At 49.3% G+C, this 22430-nt stretch overlaps 3 protein-coding genes across 6 annotated transcripts; 2 read left to right on the top strand and 1 right to left on the bottom strand.

The window, feature by feature from the left end:
* The first annotated feature begins 270 nt into the window (after window positions 1-270).
* On the top strand, window positions 271-12311 carry LOC131135540 (serine/threonine-protein kinase D3-like). 3 transcript variants are annotated; one of them, XM_058081786.2, is made up of 19 exons: window positions 271-433; window positions 1074-1553; window positions 4306-4444; window positions 4978-5109; window positions 5410-5567; window positions 6260-6449; window positions 6521-6598; window positions 6669-6843; window positions 7522-7645; window positions 7736-7813; window positions 7884-8112; window positions 9055-9107; window positions 9393-9465; window positions 9539-9645; window positions 9726-9887; window positions 9954-10052; window positions 10122-10389; window positions 10633-10718; window positions 10782-12311. In XM_058081786.2, the coding sequence occupies exons 2-19, from the start codon at window positions 1266-1268 to the stop codon at window positions 10953-10955; spliced, it is 2613 nt and encodes an 870-aa protein (XP_057937769.2). In that variant the 5' UTR covers window positions 271-433; window positions 1074-1265; the 3' UTR covers window positions 10956-12311. The 3 variants fall into 3 exon arrangements, with proteins under 3 accessions (XP_057937769.2, XP_057937599.2, XP_057937686.2); XM_058081616.2 differs by having other exon boundaries at window positions 6666-6843; XM_058081703.2 differs by lacking the exon at window positions 271-433 and adding an exon at window positions 501-628 and having other exon boundaries at window positions 6666-6843.
* ndufaf7 (NADH:ubiquinone oxidoreductase complex assembly factor 7) lies at window positions 10461-14881 on the bottom strand. 2 transcript variants are annotated; one of them, XM_058082039.2, is made up of 11 exons: window positions 14765-14881; window positions 13567-13662; window positions 13261-13403; window positions 13108-13188; window positions 12941-13051; window positions 12644-12857; window positions 12522-12580; window positions 12328-12441; window positions 11781-11924; window positions 11537-11710; window positions 10461-11467 (listed from the first exon to the last, which is right to left on the bottom strand). In XM_058082039.2, exons 2-11 carry the CDS (start codon window positions 13634-13636, stop codon window positions 11246-11248), a joined length of 1332 nt encoding a protein of 443 aa, XP_057938022.2. In that variant the 5' UTR covers window positions 13637-13662; window positions 14765-14881; the 3' UTR covers window positions 10461-11245. The 2 variants fall into 2 exon arrangements, with proteins under 2 accessions (XP_057938022.2, XP_057938199.2); XM_058082216.2 differs by lacking the exon at window positions 14765-14881 and adding an exon at window positions 13728-13897.
* cebpz (CCAAT enhancer binding protein zeta) lies at window positions 14285-21091 on the top strand. Its single transcript, XM_058081390.2, has 17 exons — window positions 14285-14533; window positions 16060-17519; window positions 17693-17927; window positions 17993-18176; window positions 18247-18335; window positions 18625-18678; window positions 18751-18853; window positions 18926-18991; window positions 19058-19124; window positions 19233-19339; window positions 19411-19471; window positions 19773-19963; window positions 20038-20070; window positions 20152-20241; window positions 20321-20391; window positions 20469-20550; window positions 20696-21091. Exons 1-17 carry the CDS (start codon window positions 14309-14311, stop codon window positions 20845-20847), a joined length of 3270 nt encoding a protein of 1089 aa, XP_057937373.2. The 5' UTR covers window positions 14285-14308; the 3' UTR covers window positions 20848-21091.
* Window positions 21092-22430: the final 1339 nt, after the last annotated feature.

The raw sequence follows: 22430 nt of genomic DNA, 5'->3' as shown, positions 1-22430 counted from the left end.
AATGCTACGAACTCGAGAGTTTAGCCAAAGATCGTGTAATTTACATACACGTACTTGTTGATAATTACTGCTTTGTGGTAACAATCACAACTACTTTACGAGTTGAGCATTAATGAGCATTATCTGCGCTTTTTGCTATTCAATAATAAACATAAGGTATCTCTCTGTCAGATCTACTGAGAAGGATCTTTGGCTTACCGAGAGGGGAGGCGCTCAGACCTTGTAAATCGGAGTGAGAGGTCTTCCCACCGGCTCTTTACAGCTCGTCAGGACTACACATACACAAGCAAAGTGCCTGAGCTCCCGGCTGCTTGGCCCAGAAGGCTGTGGACGAAGGAGAACCAGAACCATTAGTTTTCCGTTACCTCCATTGTCTCTTCACCGAAGAGAAAGTTTCATGTCGGTCTTCGTTTCGTGGCAGCCGTGATGTGAGGTACTGACACGTTTTTAACTTATTTTTATCAACCTGCTAACGCACACTTGGAAACTATAATTTAAAAGCAGTCTGTTGCCGATATTTAATTTTCTAATTCGTCTTCATGAGGACAATTGAGCGGCTAAAGTAACAGCTAGCATAAAATGTTTGTTAGGCGTTCGAGGACCGTCGGGAGTCTTTGGGGGTCTGAAGGTGGTCTACAACATTTAGCCACAATTTAAATGTTCTCCACCCAGTTTGTAATATTTTATTACATTTAATTGCAGCTTTACATGCCTGTGTAATTCACAAATTATACAATATTGAATGAAAAGTAATTCAGATTCTTCGACTGTTTAACCTTATTTGTATTAACGTTAACAGTGGTAAACACCTGAACACACTTGAACTAATCATTCATTAGACTCGACCTTAATGGCTGGAAAATCCACCATCTTGTTTCCCTGCATGCATACTTATGAAGTACTTTGCTGTTTGTCACATTTCATTAGTTTGACATGTAAAGAGTTGTAGTGTCTAGTTCAAGTGTTCAATCTAGTCTTGTGTCTATAATGTCAGCGTGTCCCTGAATGTAGCACACTTCACACAAAGAAAGACACACAGGCTAGTTTGAGTAATGTGATGTGTTTGTGTCCAGATGCTGAAGACCAAGACAAAGTGCACGGTCGTCCGCATTCATCATGAGTCAGCGCTCTTAAAACTTTTCAAGAAGCTCGGCGAGAGGAAGTGATGTTTGCAGGACGCCATTGTCCAGTGAGACAAAACAAATGACCATAAAGGACGAGCTGGACGCATCTTTTTGATGTGGTCTGCCTCCATATAGACGCCCATGTCGTCTGAAAGCAACTCGCCGCCACCTTCTTCGCCGCGGACTCTGCCCGCCCTGCCTCAGCACGTGGCCCCGCCCACTCCGTCGCCCAGCCCGCCCTCCATCCTCTTCAATGAGCTGTCCAATGGCAGCCTCACGGCGCCCAGCCCCACCAACTCACGAGCGTCCATCCACGGCCTCTCCTTCCTCCTCCAGATTGGCCTCACCAGGGAGTCTGTGACCCTCGATCCCGCCGACCTCACGCTGTCTGCCGTCACGGAGCTCGTCTGCTCCATCGTGGACCAGAAGGTAATAAAATCAGGTTCTAGTGCGGCCCATCAGTTGGTACTGAATCATGGTGATGCTGCCTTCAAGGGCCCAGATATTCCCTAGATATACACACGCTAGCATGGTCATAGATTTGTCATGTAACAAGCTCCACCCACCCTTGATCTGTGTAAACTTTGTAGCAGTGAAGCAGCAGGAAGACCCTCCGGGTCAGTACTTTAGTCCTTCCTGGTCCTCTTTAACTGGGGTGAGGCCACAACAGTGACTTCCAGTTGGTCCCTCAGCTAGGTGCGCTGCTTTCAGGCACCACTGTTTTGTGCTTACAGTGTGTGTGTGTGTGTGTGCGTGTGTGCTGTAGAGAACCAAAGAAACAAGAAAGAAAAGAGAAATGTTCTTGTATATGACTTTTATTGTGAAGGTTCAGAGGAAGCCCAGGTAAATGTAAAAAAAACATTAGTGAGAGTACCATGTGCAAGTCCAAATACTATTCATCATAAAACGCCATGGCGGCACATATGAGCATCCCTCTCTGTTGCCGTGGCGACGTGAGGGCCCTCCACTCCCTTCCTCCCACACGCTGGTTGCCATAACGACCAAGGCCGACTGAGAGGCGCGTTAAAGGGTGAGTTTTTTAATGAAAATACCTCAAATGTTCTGGTATGACACACGTCAACTTTCACCTTTCTGTGAAAGACTCGTCTCATTGGAGGACAGATTTTCTATAAAAAAAAGCAGTCAAACATAATCTACTTGACCTCTGACCTCTGACATCACACATTGTATTGTCTTCCTTTCAGCTGTTGTATTGATTTAAGCACTTGCTGTGGGTCAGAACCAGAACTTGCTGGCTGATGTCACCAGCCGGGAACAGGAAGTTGGAAATGGAAATGTGTCGCAGCGAAGCAGGAAATGTGAGGTCTCTTTGCATGCAGATGGTCAGGACAAGAAGCCCGTGAGCCGTGGACATGACTGTGGACTTTGTGTCTGGGCCAAAGTGCCAGACCCGCCATCCCCAGGTCCCCCATGGTGGCACAAAACTGGGGCAGTTGAACACCATCAGCCCCATTTGCGCATGTGAAGCGGTACCACAAAAACCAGGATCCTCGCTAAACAAAGCTCCGCCCCCCCCTCACGAAACAACCACAAAGTGTGAGAAAGAGGTTTTTTCTCAAACCGACTGTTGCTCAATATTGTTCCCCGTTTGATGGACTTTCCGCGTGACAACATCAGTTATAAAGTCATGTATGGTTTGTGATATCGACACCCTGAATCGACATTCCTGCCTCCCACAGCGTCCATAAAAATGACATGCTCTGTGGCCAATTATGCAAATTACACAATGCCCACAGCCACCAATAGATTGCAGTCCTGCAGGGAAACCCTGGCGCCCATTGCTCTGCATTTGGAGTGTCCCTTACCCCTTAGCATACTTGCGTACTTAGTGTGTAAGTATGTGGCGCATCCCTGCTGCCAACTGGACTGGGTGTCTCTGACTGTGGGTTCAGAGGTCACTGTGTTGTTCTGCATGGTTCCCTGACAACCACTCCTACTTCCTGTTGTTCCCATGCGGAGGTGAAGGCGAACGTGGAGAGTGTTCATCTCCTGCTTCCTCTGAGCGTCACGGCTCGTGGTGACGTCTCTGCTATGTTTGCGCTCTTCAAAGTCTCTGCTCGGCCAAGTGCGTGTGCAAACGTGGATGTGATAGCGAGGTCGTTAGCGCCCGTTTAGTGTGGCAGGAAACATCTGCGGACATCAGCTCCTTACTCAACACACAGTGGGGAAGAGGAGCGTTTGATGCCTGCTGCTTTTGTACCTGAGCGGTCCACGCTTTGTGGTACTTTATTGTAACAGACACGTGGAATGAACATTTGGAACATCAAATCCCTAGGTACATCATTCCTCAGTTTTACTTGAGAATCAAAGAACGACATCAGACACGGTTGGATATTACATGTTTTAACGACTAGCTAATAACTACCACTTGTCTTAAAGGGACGGGACTCATTTGTGTGTTTCATGGACACATAGCCGCACTGTGGGGGTCCCAGTGGTTTCTGGTCACATACAAGTTGACCCTAATGAGGATAATCTGTATGGAAAATGGATGGGTGGGCGGGCATACAAGTTCATTTCTAGAATTTATTTTGTTATAAAACATTTATTTGCAAGGGAAAACCGCAGGAGCTTAAATACTTATTTTCACCGATGTGTAGTCAAACAGCCGCACGGTGGACAAAGTCAGCTGGGATAGGCTCTAGCATACCCCACCACCCTAATGAGGATAAGCGGCATCGAAAATGGATGTGTGTGTGTGTGAGTGTGTGTGTGCGTGTAGCCTTTTCGAGGATTAGCGATCATGAAGACTAAAAGACTTTCATCATAATTGCATGAGAGCGGCATAGATTACGAGGTGGGTTTTTTGTGCCCGCCCACTCTGACCTCAGATGATACCCCCCACCCCTGTCTTTGAGAGGTCAAAGGTTACTGTGTGGCTTGGAGGCTCTGGAGGACCCCAGTGACCACAACCCGTTTTTGGAGCCAACAGATGTCTGGGGTGTGTGTGTGTGTGTGTAGTAGTAGTAGCCGGGTTAATGGGGGATTAAAGGCAGGAAGTGTGTATTAAACACACACTCCTGTGTATTAACAGAAAAGGACAGTGATGAAGAAAAGTCATCCAGGCTGAGGTGAAAGTCAGGTCAAAGTGTTGTGTAGTGAGGTGTTGGGTTGTTGTGGTAATACTTTATGATATTGTGTTGATATTTTGTGTGTCCAGTTCCCAGAATGCGGATTCTTTGGGATGCAGGACAAGATCCTGCTCTTTCGCCACAACCTCAACTCAGACAACATCCTCCAACGCGTCACCTCGGCCCAGGAGATCCAGGAGGGAGACCTGGTGGAGGTGGTTCTGTCAGGTCGGTAACGTCTTCTTTCGTTGGTGTGCTACTTCAGAGGGGATATGCATGTTGTGGTACATTGTGGTACTTTGCAATGTTCCTGAAAACATGTCATATTTGTGATGCAGATGTAGATGGGTATGCCCCACAGCATCCATAAAAATGACATGCATCAAGACCAATTGTGCAAATGAGATGATGTAATCGAGCCACGCTGGAACATACCACCACATGTAGATTGCAGTCCTGTGGGAAACGAGACCTCCGCCAAGGCTCAAACGTGAACGTTAGGTTGAGAGAAAGCCTCTTCTCAGCGCCATGTTTCATTTCTGACATGTCACTTCCTGAGTCATGCAGTGCGTCGTCAACGGCAACCACTTCCTCTCTTGTACGCCGCATGCTTGGCTGTCTTTTAACCACAGCAAACTACTGACATACAAGGAATGTGTTAAACGCTGATACAGGGTGGGGGGGGGACTCCTGATTGGCTGAAACACGGTGGGGGCGGGGTCATCAGAAGCAACAGGTGACATTGGCTTTCATGCTTCCAGCTGTGGTGACGGCCGAGGACTTCCAGATCCGCCCCCATGCGCTCTACGTGCACTCCTACAAAGCCCCCGCCTTCTGTGACGACTGTGGCGAGATGCTGTGGGGGCTCGTCCGCCAGGGCCTCAAATGTGACGGTACGCTCATGACCTCTCACCTTTGTCTGCTGGGTGCCAGTGTGCTGCCTTTCAACCTTGCACTTATGCACTCAAAAGTACAAGTACACAAGTGTGCACTTATGTACTCAAAAGACTATACAGGTATGGGCATGTGTACTTATGTACTCATAGGATTAAGCAAAAGTATGCACTTATGTACTCAAAATATTAAGTGTAAGTATGCTCTAGCGTACTTAAGTACATACTGTATGTGTGCCGTTGTGCACTCAAAAGATGAAGGCTGTAAGTATGAAGTATGCGAGTGTGTTTTGTGTACAGGTTGCGGTCTGAACTACCACAAGCGTTGTGCGTTTAAGATCCCAAACAACTGCAGCGGCGTGAAGAAGAGACGAGCCTCCAACGTCTCGCTGCCTGGCGCGCCTGGCGCCATGGGCCGCCCACCTTCCGTGGAGTACCCCTCTACGCCGCAGGACGAGGTAGCGTATGTGACATCCACTTCCCCTCACACATGTTCATGTGTGACTGAACACACCACATTGTGTAACCATTACACACACACACACACACACACACACTGATAGCTGGAGGCAAAGCACTGGATTTTCCATCCTGTTGCACACACACACACACACACACACACACACGAAAGGGTCATTTGGGTTTGTGTGTTTATTTTTTTCCCTTTCATGTTGATTAAGTGAAACAAGGGACAAGGTTGTTAACGAGTGTGTGAAGCATCAGGATTGTGTCTTTTTATGTCTGATGTTTTTGTGCTGTCACATAAGTAGGTGAGTTATCAAACGAGGTCACATGCTTCCTGTCGGGTCGGCGGCCCGGCACCAGCGTGCAGGACAAGAGGTCTCCTTGTTCTGTGGAGGGGAACAATCTGATTGGTCACAATCTGCCAAATGGACTCGTTCCCTCCTCCTTTGTGTCACATGTACTGTACTCTACTGTACTGTACTGCATGTTCTCTGGTGACAAAACATGCATCATAGAGTGGAGGATAATGAAACTACATTACACACACAGTATACTCATACTTGATATTTCTATACATTTATTATATCATAATCCATGTAGTATGTCTGCATATGAGCACTGTACTGTATGTATGATATGTATACTTTATGATATGTATCTACCATGTGTGTCCTGCTCCAAGCAGCGCCCCCTCCTGGGCGCCGGCAAGCGTAACTCTCTGCTGAGCGGCCGTCCCATCTGGATGGAGAAGATGGTCCTGGGCCGGGTCAAGGTGCCACACACTTTCTCCGTCCACACGTACACGCGACCCACCATCTGCCAGTTCTGCAAGCGCCTCCTCAAGGGGCTCTTCCGCCAGGGCCTGCAGTGCAAAGGTCAGCCCCCCCCACGTATGAACATTTGGAAGGAAGGTAGACTGCTGAACTGTCTATTGTGCCGTCTCTAGATTGCAAGTTCAACTGCCACAAGAGATGTGCGGCCAAAGTTCCCCGCGACTGCCTGGGCGAGGTGGACTTTAACGGAGGTGAGTTGTCGCCACAACGCCATCTGGCCGCTGGTGGAACCGCAGCCTCATACCTGCCGTCCGACAGAAGCGTCCACGCTGGACTCGGAGGTCACGATGGAGGTGGACAACTGCGACCTCGGCAGCGAAGGAGGTCACAGCCTGGACGACATGGACCAAGCGTCCACGACTGAGGACAAAGTCTTCTTCCCCGAGGAACCCGGCACGGACGCTGACCGTGACGACGACACACCGCAAGCCATCAGGTGACTTCAGTGGATTTTTTTTCAGATAATTTTTATAATATAATTTTATAATTTTATTTATTTTTGTCCCGTCCAGCCATTGGGGCAGATAGTATTGTTGATCTAAATGCCCTTACATGCTAAACAGATTTGCTCTGTGTCAGGAAAGGTGTATAATATGGTGTATATAAAAGGTGTATAATATAATTTTGTAATATTATAGTATAATATATATATATATATATATACATATATAACGTACTTTTTGGTGAAAGGTATTTATTTCTTGAAATTAGAAAAACGTCTTGTAATATATGTAATGTATATTTTTAATACTTTTTTGTGTTAATACAACACCTTAGGCTTGGAATGTCGATAAACATACGACCGTTTTTGTTGTAATACAATTTTCCTCATGAAATTTTTGCCTTTATTCTTGTAAAATTGACTTTTTTTTAATTCTAATATTTCAGAACCTTTTAAGCCCTACATTGCCTCCAAATTTCCTTTATTTTAGACTTTAGTATCGGAGTATAGCAAAGGAGAATGGTGACATGTTGACTCCAGTCCTGTAGGGAGCAGTAATGAGCATGAAAAGCTGACACACTCAGCAGTTTGTTGTTGAACTTCATCTGCTGGTTCGGGTGGGTTACTGTCCCCATTTGACCCCAAACTAAGTGTGTGTGTGTGTGTTTTCAGTCCATCAACCAGCAGCAACATTCCTCTGATGCGAGTGGTTCAGTCCATCAAACACACCAAGAGGCGGAGCTCCACTGTGGTCAAAGAAGGTTGGATGGTCCACTACAGTAGCCATGACAACATGGTGCGTGCCCCCCCTCCCACACACATACACACACACACACACACATACATTCAGTGTGTAAACACACACATGAAGTTTTTTATCTTGTAGAGGAAGAGACATTTTTGGCGTTTGGACTTCAAGAGTCTGACGCTGTTCCAGAACCACAGTGGATCAAAGTTCTACAAGGTGAAGAGAAAGAAATGGCGTGGGGAAAAAGGCTCCTAGTCAAGCTTTTAAAAGTGCCGTGTGGACGCAGGAGATCCCGCTGTCGGAGATCCTGCGCGTGGAAGCGGCCCAAGACGTCGGCGGTCTGTCTGCGGGTAGCAACCCCCCCTGCTTCCAGGTGCTCACGGCCAGCGTGGTCTACTACGTGGGCGAGGACGATGGCGGCCCCTTCCGGGAGGCGGGCCAGAGCTGGGAGAAGGCCCTGCGGCAGGCCATGATGCCCGTCACCCCGAAGCCTAGCAGCCAGGGGCGGGACCACAGTAAGCCTTTGCCGTTCATCATCATCATCGTGTTCTTTCTGCCGAGTCATCACGTTTTAGCGTCTCACCTCGGCAAAGAATCCGCCTCGCAACCTTGACGTTTGACCGCTGTCTGTGATTTAATGGCCGCCTCTAGACCGAGTAAATCGCTTGAAGGGATTTGAGGGGATTTCCTGCCTCATCTCGCTCGCATTCATCCCACTTTTTGTCTGGAAATGAGCTTTCATGGCGGAATGGACCTTTAAGTCCTTTTCACCTGTTGAGTGCATCGCATCACATCACACGTGTCATCACGCTAATGGGGGCGTCATCACGATAATGGGGGCGTCATCACGATAATGGACGCGTTACGCAACACTTTTTGGCGCCGCACCAGCCCAAAATACCAGGAAGTGCTCCTCAAGCTAATAAGTCACAAGCAGAGCTGGAAGCGTCTCCATTGGTGCTTACTTCCTTACATGCTTACTTACATACTTATTCTTCTAAGTGTAAGTGTACATGTGCATACTTGTAGTTTGGCATACTTACACTCTTTTAAGTGCACGGGTGAGAAGCGCACCCGACTGTGCACTCCAAACACTTCAGATGCACACGTACCACCCTTCATAGTCGCCATCTTGAGGACTTAGGAGAAGGGGGGCCTTCCTGGACGTGGGGGTACATAGGTGGGCCGTCGCAAAGAGAAGAAGAAGAAGGTTAAATATTGTGATGGTGATTTCCGCTAGTGTGTAATGACAGCAACGGATCGGGGCCGGCACGGTTCCATTTGGGACACAGCCCGGGTCTGAGGTTGTGTAGGTTCTGTACGTTGACCTGAATGCCAACAGGTATCGATCACAGCGGCCCATCAAAGCGATCAATAGCAGCTGGTCAGTGGAAATTCACTGGCAGGCAACGTGTGGTGCTTCACGTGAAGATAACATCTCGTATTTATCTCCACAGAGGAGATCTCCGTCAGCATATCGCTTTGTAACGCTCACATCCAGGAGAACGTGGTGAGTACTTCATGAGAATGGTCACACTTGTATCATAATTATTATTACCATGATTACATGTATTTTATGATAGAATTATTTATTCGAATGCTTAATAATATGAAAATATTTAATCTGTGCTGGATGAATGAGAATAATCACAGGTATGACTAATAATATTAAATTGTAAGAATAATAACCTCAATAATAGTAATAATAATAACTAGATGATGCAATGTCAGCAGACGTTACGTGTGAATCCTGAAAAGCTGAAGCGAAGATGACAAACGTTCTTCCTCCATCCAGGATATCAGCTCCGTCTATCAGATCTTTGCGGACGATGTGCTCGGTTCCGGCCAGTTTGGAATCGTCTACGGAGGTGAGGCCTTCTTAAGCGTCCTGTGATGTTGACTCGGGAGATTCTAGGAGTTGACGGCCATTGTCGTTGTCAGGAAAACACAGAACGACGGGACGAGACGTGGCCATCAAGATCATCGACAAGATGAGATTTCCCACAAAGCAGGAGAGCCAGCTGCGCAACGAGGTGGCCATCTTGCAGGTAGCGTGCCTCAGGGTCCCACAGAGCCGACCTCCAAAGAACCGGTTCCTTCTTGACCGCTTCTGTTCCCGCTACGTCAGAACCTCCACCACCCCGGCATCGTCAACCTGGATTGCATGTTTGAGACTCCCGAGCAGGTGTTTGTGGTCATGGAGAAGCTTCACGGCGACATGTTGGAAATGATTCTGTCCAGCGAGAAGAGTCGCCTGCCAGAACGTCTCACCAAGTTCTTAGTCACGCAGGTGAGCGGCGCCGCACTGCAGTGTCAGCGAGAATCAAACACAAACTTGTGGACTTTGTGTTTGCAGATCCTGGTGGCCCTGCGACATCTTCACTTCAAGAACATCGTCCACTGCGACCTCAAGCCGGAGAACGTTCTCCTGGCGTCGGCTGAGCCCTTCCCTCAGGTCCAGACACGTTTGGAGCTCACGGATCCATGGGAGCCGCTCCTGACCCGTGACTGTTCTCCTCCGCAGGTGAAGCTCTGTGACTTCGGCTTTGCTCGCATCATCGGGGAGAAGTCCTTCCGGCGCTCCGTGGTGGGAACCCCGGCCTACTTGGCGCCCGAGGTTCTCCGCAGCAAAGGCTACAACCGCTCTCTGGACATGTGGTCTGTGGGCGTCATCGTCTACGTCAGTCTGAGCGGAACCTTCCCCTTCAATGAGGACGAGGACATCAACGACCAGATCCAGAATGCCGCCTTCATGTACCCACCCAATCCCTGGAAGGAGATCTCGGAGGAAGGTAGGAGATCTGTCTGGTGTGCACCAATGGCCCCCAGGCTGGGCTTTGGACACCTCTGCTGTATGCTAAGTGAGCCCCCCCTGGTGATTGACTGCAGCGTGCTTGCAAACGTTATTGAAATGATCGTAAAAACGACTGCTGCTGATTAGTGGCAAATTCAAGATTGTTTGTCAATAAGACATCTCACACGCGTCTTAAAAATCATGTTCAGCGTTAAGAAGGTTCTCCCTGTCATCTCCATAGCGACCAACCTGATCAACAACCTGCTGCAGGTGAAGATGAGGAAGCGCTTCAGCGTGGACAAGTCGCTGAGTCACCCCTGGCTGCAGGTACGTGTCACATGACCCACATCTCCCGACCGGCTTGGGCTGACCCTCCCATCCGTCTTGCAGGACTACCACACCTGGCTGGACCTGCGGGAGTTTGAGACGCGCTGTGGCGAGCGCTACATCACACACGAGAGCGACGACGCCCGCTGGGAGGAATACGCCGAGGAGAGGGACCTCTACTACCCAAAACACTTCATCTCCTCAGACAACCTGGACCACATGGACGAGGACCCCTAGTGGCGGTCTGGGAAACATCTCCATGGAGACGGCAGTGATGACAAAATCTTTTAATTCATTCTCACACCTCCAGCAGGATCCAGAGGATCTTTCTTCTTCGATGGCATGCTGCTAACAGCCATCTTCAATGTGAACCTTTATTCATAGTCTTGAAGTTCTACTGATCTGTGGTCTTCAGCTGCTCCTCCACCACCTTCATGACCTTTGACTTCAGAACTTTGGCATGGTGGACTCTGAACTTGTCAAAGTTTCTGGAGGTTCTGTTCCCATTTCCACAGCAGGTTCTAAGATTAGCAGAAACCCATCTCTGTGAATCCGGCGACAGAAAGCTGGGCCGGGCTTTTCTTCTCCAGTTTTAGCCCGGTGGCCATCTTGGGCTTGGCGAGGCGGCTGAGGTGCAGCAGGCCAAAGAACAGGAAGCGCTCGCCCATCTTGGTGGGGTGGGTCAGCACGTCGTAGCTGCTGATCAGCTGGCGCCTGGTAGAAGGGTCGCTGCAGTTCCTCAGCAGAACCTGCACAGAACCACACCTTCAGCCGTGTTCTGCTGGAGACGCGCATCCGCCGGTGGGCCGCCGACTGACCTGCATGCGCGTATCGATGCCCATGTTCTTCAGGAAAGTCCTCTGGCTAACCGGTCCCAAGCAGGCCACGCCTTCTCCCGCCATGCGGCGCAAGTAACTGAAGTCCACGTCGGCAGTGAGGTCGGCAGAGCCCGGAGCCGCCAGGACCTGATGGAGCTGGTGACCTTTGAACCCCTGACGGGAAGATTACAAACATCATATCCCACGACAATCATATCGTGCTAGCACGACATCGGCTTCCTACTCGGAACGTGTCCGTCTTGCTTCCGTCGTGGCCGTAGTCGCCAATCAATGCCGCCCCGCCCTCCTCTGCCACCCGGCGGGCCAGCTGCTGGATGATGAGTCCGCCGTCTGCACACACCTCCACGTGATCCCGCCTTTCATCTGCCTGACAGACGTCAATACGATGAACGGGAGAAGGAAGCTTGTGGGAAATGTGGAATAAAGGGAGAAGTGGGGGTTTGGGAGATGTGGGAACGTGTTGTCTAGAAGGCTTTGATGCTGGAATGGGTTGAAGAATGTGGACGTTTCAAGGTCAAAGGACATTTGCTTTATGGAAAACATGCGCTTCCTAGAGAGCCTGGAATGTTTGCAATGTGGGAAATAGAAGGCCTGAATGCTTTGATGTTGGAATGTGTAAAAATGCTCCATTTCCAATGGAATTACAGAAAATATGGGAATTGTCGTAATGTGTCAGTAGATGCAATAAGAATATTGATAAAGACAATAATTGTGGTGCAGAAGAAGATGAATAAAAATGGGAGTGGTCACATGACCCTAAGAGCACTGACCTGCACCAGTGTGGTGGACGCCAGAGTGGGCGATGGCGCCACCACAAACCTGAGTTGGCCGGGTTTGTCCGGGTCAATGTCCACCATCACCTCCCTCCATCCTCTCTTGGTGCGCTGCCACAAGGGAAGAAGACAGAGATGCGGGTGGCGCCCCCTAGTGGAAGCACAATCAATGACACCTGAGACTTTGCTACCTGAAACTTGTGGATGGGCAAAGCGTCGAAGAACTCATGAGCCAGAAAGATGCTAAAGCCTGGATGGAAGATGACACGTTAACCTAACAGGGTCTGTCCCACGGAGTCACACTTTGTCCTACCACGAGGGACGTCCTCTAAGCGGCGGTACCAGAACACCTGCAGGCCGCCGGCGGTCCGTCCGTGACGGTAAACGGGCTCATCCTCGCCGGCTGCCTCATGGCTGCTGGTCCCAGTCAGACTTTGAGCCTGGAGGCGACTCAGAGCCGGACTGACCTCCACCAGGTGGAGCGACACCGAAGCCCCGTTCAGGACGGACTGGAGCTGACCCAAAACCTGCACAGGAACCACAGCGGCGTGATGAAAGCTCACCGGTGACCCCAAAAAAAACCAAACGTGTCACAGCAGTCCGGTCGTACTCGAAGAACGTCACTGGCCAGAGATCCTTTTCCTGGTCCCAGCTCAACGAGCTGAAGATCTTTGGGCCGACCCGCCCCCATCCACTCACTGATGATCCACACGGCCAGCAGCTGCGTGAAGGACAGCAGGATTGGATGGATGACAAGGTCATGTGACATAGTCTTACCTCTCCAAAGATCTGACTGATCTCAGGTGAGGTGATGAAGTCTCCATCGGCTCCCAGCATGTCGTTCCTCACGTAGTAACCCTGAGACGGCAACGACAACCATGAGCGGCCTGCTGGCTCTGTGGGGACACTTCATGGCGGGACATAACAAACCGTCACTGGGTTGGTGAGCGCCTCCCTCATGTACTCGGCCACTGAAATTGGACCAGTGGCTTTTATTTTGGAAGTCAGGTGTCGCAGCATGGATGGTCCATTCTTCTTCTCTGGAGGAGCCGTGCAGGCAAGTCTGTTTGGACCTGCTCGCCATTGCCATGGCAACAACAAACCAGCCACAACATTAGGTACACCTTATTATAGTAGTGTCGGAAACATAATTGATAGACATACCAATGTTGCTGTCAGCTAAAAATACCTAATTAATAATAATAATATTGATCTGTAATAAATAATTTGTCTTACCTGCTGTTGCTGGACTGACAAAACGAGGCAAAGTGAACAAATGTGTTTTAGCAGCACGAAGGGCCCTCATTGTTCTTGTCAAGTCCCAATATAAATCTATAAAAATAAATTAAATGAGTATATATGAAGCGCGTTAACTTTCAGCACATGTATGAACCTACACTGGCCGCAATATTAGCGTTAGCATAGCATAGCTGCATGCGCGTCAATAACACGAGATAAATAAGTTTGTTTAGTTGGAAGCACAAAAGTTGAAGAGTAAGGTGAAGTCATTGTGGTCTAGCAAAGAGCTAATGCTAACGAGTCAAGGCGACTGCCATGAAACCGGATATTGTTCAAAATAAGACGACTTGTAATATTGCTCATACACATACGTTCCTAGGTCGAATGTATGATGATATGAAGAATTGTACTTTGAAACGGTTAAATGCAATCAATTGAACAACTTTGCCTAAACAGGCACACGAGAGTCGGCTTCTCGGCACCTTTGTCATTTTTTAGTATTATTTTGAAAAATAACTTCGGAAGTAGCAAAATCAACCATCCTGATTGGACGAATGTTACGTCAGTTACAGAAAATTCCTTTGGATTAAATGAACATATAAACTCTTGGTAGTTTCAGAATCAAAGTAAATAGTTTGTTTTATGTATTTTGTGTATTAACCAGTTATGTGGTTCTGTTTACGAAAAGACGTAAATAAAACTACACGAGTTTACGGAAACGACCCGCTGACGCCCGCATATGACACTTGTACTTCCGGGTTACGTGTTCTCATGTGGCAGGAGCATGGCGGCCAAAAACAAGAAAAGTAAAAAGCCCCATGTGGCTAAAAAAACGCAAATTCTTGACGAAGATGGCGAAAACAAGACTGAAAACTGCGGCACCGATGATAGCGAAGGCGACGAACACCCGGAGGGGGACGACGGGTTCAGTCTGGAGGAAGTTCTGCGGCTTGGTGGTACACGGGTGAGGATGAACTTCTACACATGAAGCGTCATGGCCGGGCGTTGTTATCAAGTTAAGCTGTGCAGTCCTAATCACTCGGGGAGATTTTGGATTGATGCGTTTTAAGTGGTTAGCGTTCTGGACTTGGGGGGAGGGGGGGGGGGGGGCAACGAATGTCCTTTAGTGTAACGAGGCTGCCACTTGGGGCCACACGACAATAATCGTGGATGATCCCGGCACCGGATCCGGTACCTGTGATTGTCCCCGCAGCTGCTCTCTCAATTGTTCATTAGCTGCGCCAAGAGGGCCTGTGGGTCTTCCATCTTCTCGCTGGCCCGGATATCTTGATTACACCAACTTGCAGGGCCGCCAAAAAAACAATGTAGTGAATGTGCCAGTACTGGAACCAATATAACAATTAACTCAAACTCAAATAGTGACTGTATGCGTAGGTAAATGTCCGGAATAAACAGGACGGGAGGCTGATGGCTCAGGGTACAAATTTTTATTTAAAAAGGTTTAAAAAGAGGATAACACCTGTTGCCACACGGTAGAGATAAATTGGTACACTAAACACGGCACTGGCATAAACACTTGCTATAAATAGCACGAACACAGTAAAAAAATTACAAATCACGCGACTTTAGGACCCAGCACAAGGTGAGAAAAATTCAAATCCACATGGGCAAACCACCAGCAAACAAAAGGGGTCTCTAAAGTTAGTCTGCAATTTCAAGTAATTAGGCTATAACTCGGGAATTGCACAGTTAATATTACACTGTGCCCAATTTAAATAGCATTAACCAAAATAAACAAGCGACCAATTAATCCATCCAAATTCTAAGTGGAAAAAAAATGCATGTTGCATTTGAAAACAGTCCTTTAAAAACATATTAGCCTACATTCAAGCATTAAAATGAGTATATTTCCAAAGTTTTGCACCAAACTGTCCATACCTTTAAATAGTTTTACACCTTGACCGGTGGCATGCTTGGTGTCATGGAGGTGATTACTAAAAGGACAGAAAGACAATACACAATGGCCTTTAATCAATATTAAGAAAGGCACACATCTTAGGGTCATGACCCCCTCCAACCTTGCAAATGCACATCACTGATTTGGTGCCATGATAAAAATAAAACTATCAGTTGTCTGATTTTAGCGCATTTCACAACCACAAAGCAATACATTGTGTGACAATTGGGCCTACCGTGACTACAGCACACCCCCCCGCAGTGACAAGTCCTCCCTCACCGCGCGCGGCACCCTGGGCTTGCAAACTGCTGGACGCCTACTCAGTTCCATCTGCACCCCACGACATGGCTTCTTTTTCTGGGGGGCCGCAGGTGAAGAGAGAAAGAGAGAGCGCCACCTGTCTTTGCCTTGATATAGACTTCCCTGACTCCTCAGGGTCCTAAAGGGAGTAGTATCATTGATTTTGGCAGGAAGGACATCCGGAATATCAAGCGCTCAGGACACAATCAATAATCCGTAATCCACAAAGAAAAAGTGTTTTTAAGATGAATTATTTGTGGTGTTGTCTGTAGGACGACTTCACGCTACTGAGCAGCCTGGACGTTTTCAACGAGCTGGTGGACGGAGGAAAGAAAGGTGCCATAGATGACCTGGAGGAAGGCGAACTGGAGAACTTCATTGCTAAATTAGGCATTCAGCGGTTGGCCGGCCAGCAGATCATCCCAGATGAGGTCACGGAGGAAGTCCTTCCGGAGAACTCTGGCAAAAAGTCCAAAACCAAGAAGGAAAACCCCGGCAGCATACCGGAGAGGACTTCAGAGGAGGAGAAGAATAAGAAGAAGAGCAAAGCAGCTCAGGTGAAAAGAGTCAAACACAACGTTTACGAGTTCCAGCAGAGAAACGTCCTGCTGGTCAAACCTGGCGGGAAATGGCACGAACTGGACTACAGCGCCGAGGGTTCGTCGGCCCCCCAGGACCCCGACATGGTGAAGCAGTACAAGACGCTGGCCCAGCAGCTCTTTCAGGCCGACGTGGAGCTCTACAAGAGCAAGAAGCAGCTGCAGAAAGGAGCCAACGCGGCGTGGATGAAGACGGTGGTCTCCTCCGGCGTGCTGGCAGACAGGATGGCGGCCATGACGGTCCTGATCCAGGATGCGCCGGTGCACATGCTGGAGCACGTGGAGAGCCTGGTGTCCATGATGAAGAAGAAGGGCAACCGCAGGATGGGCCTGATGGCGCTGGACACGCTGAGAGAGCTGCTGCTCTCCGACCTGCTGCCCGAGAACAGGAAGCTCCGCCCCTTCGAGCAGCATCCCTTCGATAAGCTGGAGGAGCTGGCCAGCGGCAACCGCGACACCCGCGACCGCCGCCTCATCCTGTGGTATTTCGAGCACCAGCTGAAGCACCACGTGGCGCAGTTTGTGGCGGCGCTGGATGAGGTGGCTCACGACACGGTGGCCGCCACCAAGGCCAAGGCGCTGGCCGCCGCCCACGAGCTGCTGTGCCAGCGGCCCGAGCAGGAGAAGGCCCTGCTGGTCCAGGTGGTCAACAAGCTGGGCGACCCCGAGTACAAAATGGCCGCCAAGGCCTCGCACCTGCTGGAGACGCTGCTGCACAAACACCCCAACATGAAGGTGGTGGTGTGCTGCGAGGTGGAGCGCCTCATGTTCCGCCCCAACATCAGCGCCAAGGCCCAGTACTATGCCGCCTGCTTCCTGAGCCAAGTCCGGCTGAGCCACGACGAGTCCCGGCTGGCCGCCAAGCTTATCGCCGTCTACTTCTCCTTCTTCCGTGTCTGTGTTCAGAAGAAGGACGTGGACTCCAAGATGCTGAGCGTGCTGCTGTCGGGCGTCAACCGGGCGTACCCGTACGCCAGCGCCGGCGATGAGAAGATCAAGGAGCAAATGGACACGCTCTTCAGGGTGGTCCACCTGGTCAGGTTCAACACGGCCGTGCAGGCGCTCATGCTGCTCTTCCAGGTGATGGACGCCCAGCAGAGCGTATCCGACCGCTACTACGCGGCCTTGTACAGGTACGGGGCCCGCCCCTTTTACCCTTTTCCATCGTCATCAAAGGCTCAGGAGGGCTGCAGATGTCCAATACTTTGGTCATCAAGTATTCTACCGACATTTTCCCACATCAATCGAGTTATCGGAAAAAACATATTTTTGCTTTGTTTGAAGACCCTCCTCCTCGTCTTCACAGGAAGCTGCTGGACCCGGGTCTGTCCACATCGTCCAGACAGAACATGTTCCTGAACCTTCTCTACAAGTCTCTGAAGGCCGACATCGTGCTGCGACGCGTCAAAGCCTTCACCAAACGTCTGCTGCAGGTCAGCGCCGACCAGGGCGCCCACTTCGCCTGTGGCGCCCTCTTCCTGGTGTCGGAGGTCATGAAGGCCAAGCCGGCCTTGAAGACGCTGCTGCTGCAGGAGGAAGGGGTATGTGGTCCTTTCAAAATAAGACACGTTGAAGCACGGAAACGTGTGACATCTGCTGTCTTCAGGATGGAGAAGAAGAATTCAGAGACATCATTGAAGACCAGCCTCACGAGGATGAGGATGAGGATGATGATGATGATGATGATGAAGAGGAGCACTTCACCAATGCAGACAAGCCACAGGAAGCGGCGGCGCCGCCAAAGGAGTCCAGGCCTGCTCCATCTTGGGTCCATCACCAGAACCTTGAAGGTCTGGAGTGGCTTGGCCCCGCCCCCTCGCTGTCATCACTCTGCTGATTGTTTACTTCCTGTTTCCCCAGGCGGGAAGTGCATGGAGAAGTACGACCCGCTACACAGGAACCCGCTCTTCTGTGGCGCCGACCACACCACCCTGTGGGAACTACAACGGGTCAGAACACGCACACATGCTAGTGCACACTATATACACGAGTGTACAGCACTATAGTAGTACTACTGCATGTATACTTAGTGATACATACACAACTAGTACATTGCATAGTTTAGGAATGCACACTACTGTACACTACTGTACTACTACCGAGCAATGTTACATGGTATTAGTACTAGCTAGTCATGTTTTACGAGTGTAATACTGTCATTTTTTATGTGATTGTGTCGTAGTTTCATGATCCGCCATGTTTGTAGTCCTGTGACGTAATATCCCGTCTCGTCCTCAGTTGTCGCTGCACTTCCACCCATCAGTGTCGCTCTTTGCCAAAACGCTCCTGCAGGTAAATATTCCACATTGTCCCCTTGAAGGACCTTGAAGTCACCTTGAAGTGACCTTGTGCACCCGTCCTTAGAATGACTTCATCATGTACTCTGGAGACCCCCTGCAGGACTTCACCCTCATTCGCTTCCTGGACAGATTCGTCTTCCGAAACCCCAAAGAGCAGAAGGGCAAACGTGAGGGCACTCGTGATGATGATGGTGATGGTGATGATTATGGTGATGATGATGGTGGGGGGGGTGTTGTAGAGAACACGGACACGGCGGTGGTTCAGCCCAAGCAGAGACTGCGTTCACGCGTGGCCTCGTTGCCAGGTGGGACATAAAGGACTTTATTTTGGAGTCGTGTGCTTGGCTTACGTTTATTCGTCGTTCTGTCAGTCAACAGCGAGGAGTTCCTGTCCAAAGAAGAAAGTCAGATTCCTGTGGATGAAGTCTTCTTCTATCGGTGGGTCGCCTACAGCCTCTTCCAGTTTTGGAAGGGCCAGCTCCGTCTCCAAAGTCTCCACCTCACGGACGTTCCTGCACGTGTTCAAGTGACTTTGTGATGTTCCAGCTTCTTCAAGAAGCGTCAGCAGGAGAAGCGTCTACGTCGGCCGCAAGCGGACAGCGACGGCGACAGCGTGGAGGATGTTGACGATGACGAGTTTGAAAAGATTCTTGGTGCGTCTGCGTCTCCTTTCTCACAGAAGCTTTCTTCTTCTTACGGCTAACTCTTCTTTTTGGACTGGCAGACTCCTACGAGGGAGACTCGTACTTCACGGACCTGCCAGCGGAAGACTTGGACTTTGCCGGGTGAGCTTGTCTTGCTGGAGGTGAAATGCTGTGCCAACGCCCCCCCCCCCCTCCCCCACAAGAGGAGCAGCCAAGTCATGACCCAGTGTCTGTGAATGCACCTCGCATTCGTGTCCGCGCTATTTGTAATGCGCCGTCCGTTTGACACACAGCTGCAGATATCTGCTGGAAAAGAGCACGCCATAAAGAGACGCCAAGCAGCCCCTTCAAACAGAAGATATTTTAGGATATAGCGTTAGCTTGTAGCGCAGCAGCTAACCGCATGTCTTTGCATGTCGTTTACGTGTCGTTTACGTCTCAGGAACATGTCGAGTGGGAAAAGGAAAAAAGGCACGGAAGACCTGGACGACTCTGATGACTCCGACCTGGACGACCTGGACGACGATGAGGAGGTGTCCCTGGGCAGCATGGACGAGGACGACTTTGGGGAGAAGCTGGATGACGAAGGAGGAACGTTCATGGATCCTGAAGGAGAAGATGACGATGAAGACAGTAAGAACTTTGGTTTGCATCTACTCCACCATCATGTCGGGAAGGAAACAGTTTTCCTAATAAATGTCTGACAGTTCCAGAACTTGAAGACGATGACGATGATGTTGGTGAGTTGATGACTTCCTTGCTTTAGCCGTGATGTTCAGCTAGAAACAGGACGTCTTTAAACGTATCACTGATGTCCTCAGTTGAAGACATAGACGTTCCTGAGGTGACGCCGCGTTCAAAGACTGGCAAAAGGAAGTCGACGGAGAAACAGGACTTTTCTGAAACTTCAGGTTTGTTCTTGCTGGGAAATAAAAAAAACGACCAACTCTAGATGTGTTCTATCTTCATCCTTTCGCCTCTTCCTCACAGCTTCCAAACGAGCAAAGAAGACGAAGAAGAAAGGACAAAAAGACACGGCCATGTTTGCGTCTGCCGAGCAGGTGAGAGGTCTCACTCGTACTCCAAAATCTTTGGCATTCCTTGTGTTCCAGCTGGATTTCATCATCTGTTTTGTCAGTTTGGCTGCCTGCTGGACGACAACGCCGGCATCAAGTTCGACAACATCGGACTCAATGCCATGGCCAACACCGACAAAGCAGGTGAGAGGCCCTCCGTCCTCCAAACTCTTATTGTGAAAGTACCTTTCAGCTCATCTCCAGAGTCGGAACAGCACTTGAGTTAGCCTGTAGCATGTTAGACGTCAGCTCAACGCTAACAGGAAGTGATTGATCCTGTAATGTGCAGGCATCAAGCAGCTCAAGTGGGAGACTGAACGCGACGACTGGATCCACGACCGCGATGCCAAGACGCTGCGCAGGAAGAAGACCATCTTCAACAAGAGGAAGCAGATGCGCCGGCGGTGGGCGGGAACAGAAAGAGGAAGTAGTCGTACTTAACCTTTGACATGTCCTACATGACATGAGCATTGATTGACACTGTTGTCCTGAATAACTCACCGAGGCTCTGTTTTCGAGGCCTTAAGGGGTCAGTGTTTGTTTGGACCCAGAGCGCCCCCTTCAGGCCAATGGGTGTTTAAGTCACTTCCTGGAATGGATGGAAATTCTGTTCATCACGTTGTTGTTAAATAAGTTAAATTGTCAAATAAACTCATTTTAGTACATAATGTTTTTCATAACTTGACCTGCTCGTCTGACGCGCCATTTTTTGCATGTTTTAGGACATGACGTATAGGAAATCTTTGTTTTGGATGTGATCTACAGTATGAGTTTTTTTGGACATGATGTATAGTTAGATGATGCTGAGATGTGAGCACTCGTGGTTCAAGGGCAACTGTAGTTGTATCATCATCATCATCACTTCTGTTCGAACATAACATTTGCCAGATGACTAGCTCAACTGGTAGCACCACAGTTTCATGGTGCAGGGGATTGCGGTTCAATACCTGGTGAGGCAGACCATAATTGTTAATTTTAACATTCCTGCTGGTCCAGCTACTCATGGTAGTCATCACCGACCTTAATAACATCATGGTTAGCTCAGCTGGTAGCACCACAGCTTCATGGTGTGGGCGATCTGGGTTCAATACCTGGTGAGGCCCACTGTAAATGTTGTTCATTTCTCCAGGTCGAGCACCTATCGTAATCATCACCTCCGTTATAACATCATGGTGCTTGCCTGATGGTTAGCTCAGCTGGTAGCACCGCAGATTCATGGTGCAGGGGATTGGGGTTCAATACCTGGTGAGGCTCACTTTAGTTGTAGCTTGTTTTAACATTTCTCCAGGTCCCTCACCAATCATAATCATCACCTCCGTTATAACATCACCTAGCTTGTGAGCTGGTTAGCTCAACTGGTAGCACCGAAGATTCATGGTGCAGGGGATCTTGGTTCAATACCAGTTGATGCTGAGTATGGGTGTTGGTGTTTTAACATTTCTCCAGGTCAAGCACCTATTGTAGTCATGACCAATGTGATTGTGAGCTGGTTAGCTCAACTGATAGCACTGCAGATTAATGGTGCAAGGGCTCTTGGTTCAAATCCCAGCCTGGATTGCTAACTAAAAAAATACAAGTATTGATATAATCTTTTTTAAAAAGTGCCAGCTGCCTAATTCATCCCTCTATCCGCCAGCCCCTTTTTTCTCCACCACCCCCTCGCCTCCGCCCCTCCACGGCCTACTACCTTACTACTTTTATGTTGACCTTCTCCAACGGGACAGATCTCTGAGGCACATTCTTTCCCTAACACTATTATTATGGGGGCGGAGTCTTTCGTCGTCGTCTCCTCCTCTTCGTATCTCCTCGGTGGCATAATGTGAAGTCGTCCAGGCATCCTCCAGGTCCCTATTTATGTCCCTATTTGCAAGTGCCTCATTGATCGCCAACTGGGAAGTCAACGCCCTACCATTTTGGGTAACCTTGACCGGGATTTGAACCCCGGGCCCCTGCACCATTAAACCACGGTGCTACCAGCAGAGTTAGGCAACTGGCAAACATTCATGATGTTATAACGGAGGTGA

This window comes from Doryrhamphus excisus, linkage group LG11 (assembly GCF_037039965.1).
Source record: "Doryrhamphus excisus strain RoL-2023G ecotype Guam linkage group LG11, RoL_Dexc_Guam_v1.1, whole genome shotgun sequence".
NCBI lineage: Eukaryota > Metazoa > Chordata > Actinopteri > Syngnathiformes > Syngnathidae > Doryrhamphus > Doryrhamphus excisus.
The sequence above is the reverse complement of the archived record's forward strand: the minus strand, read 5'-3'. Positions and strand labels throughout refer to the sequence as shown.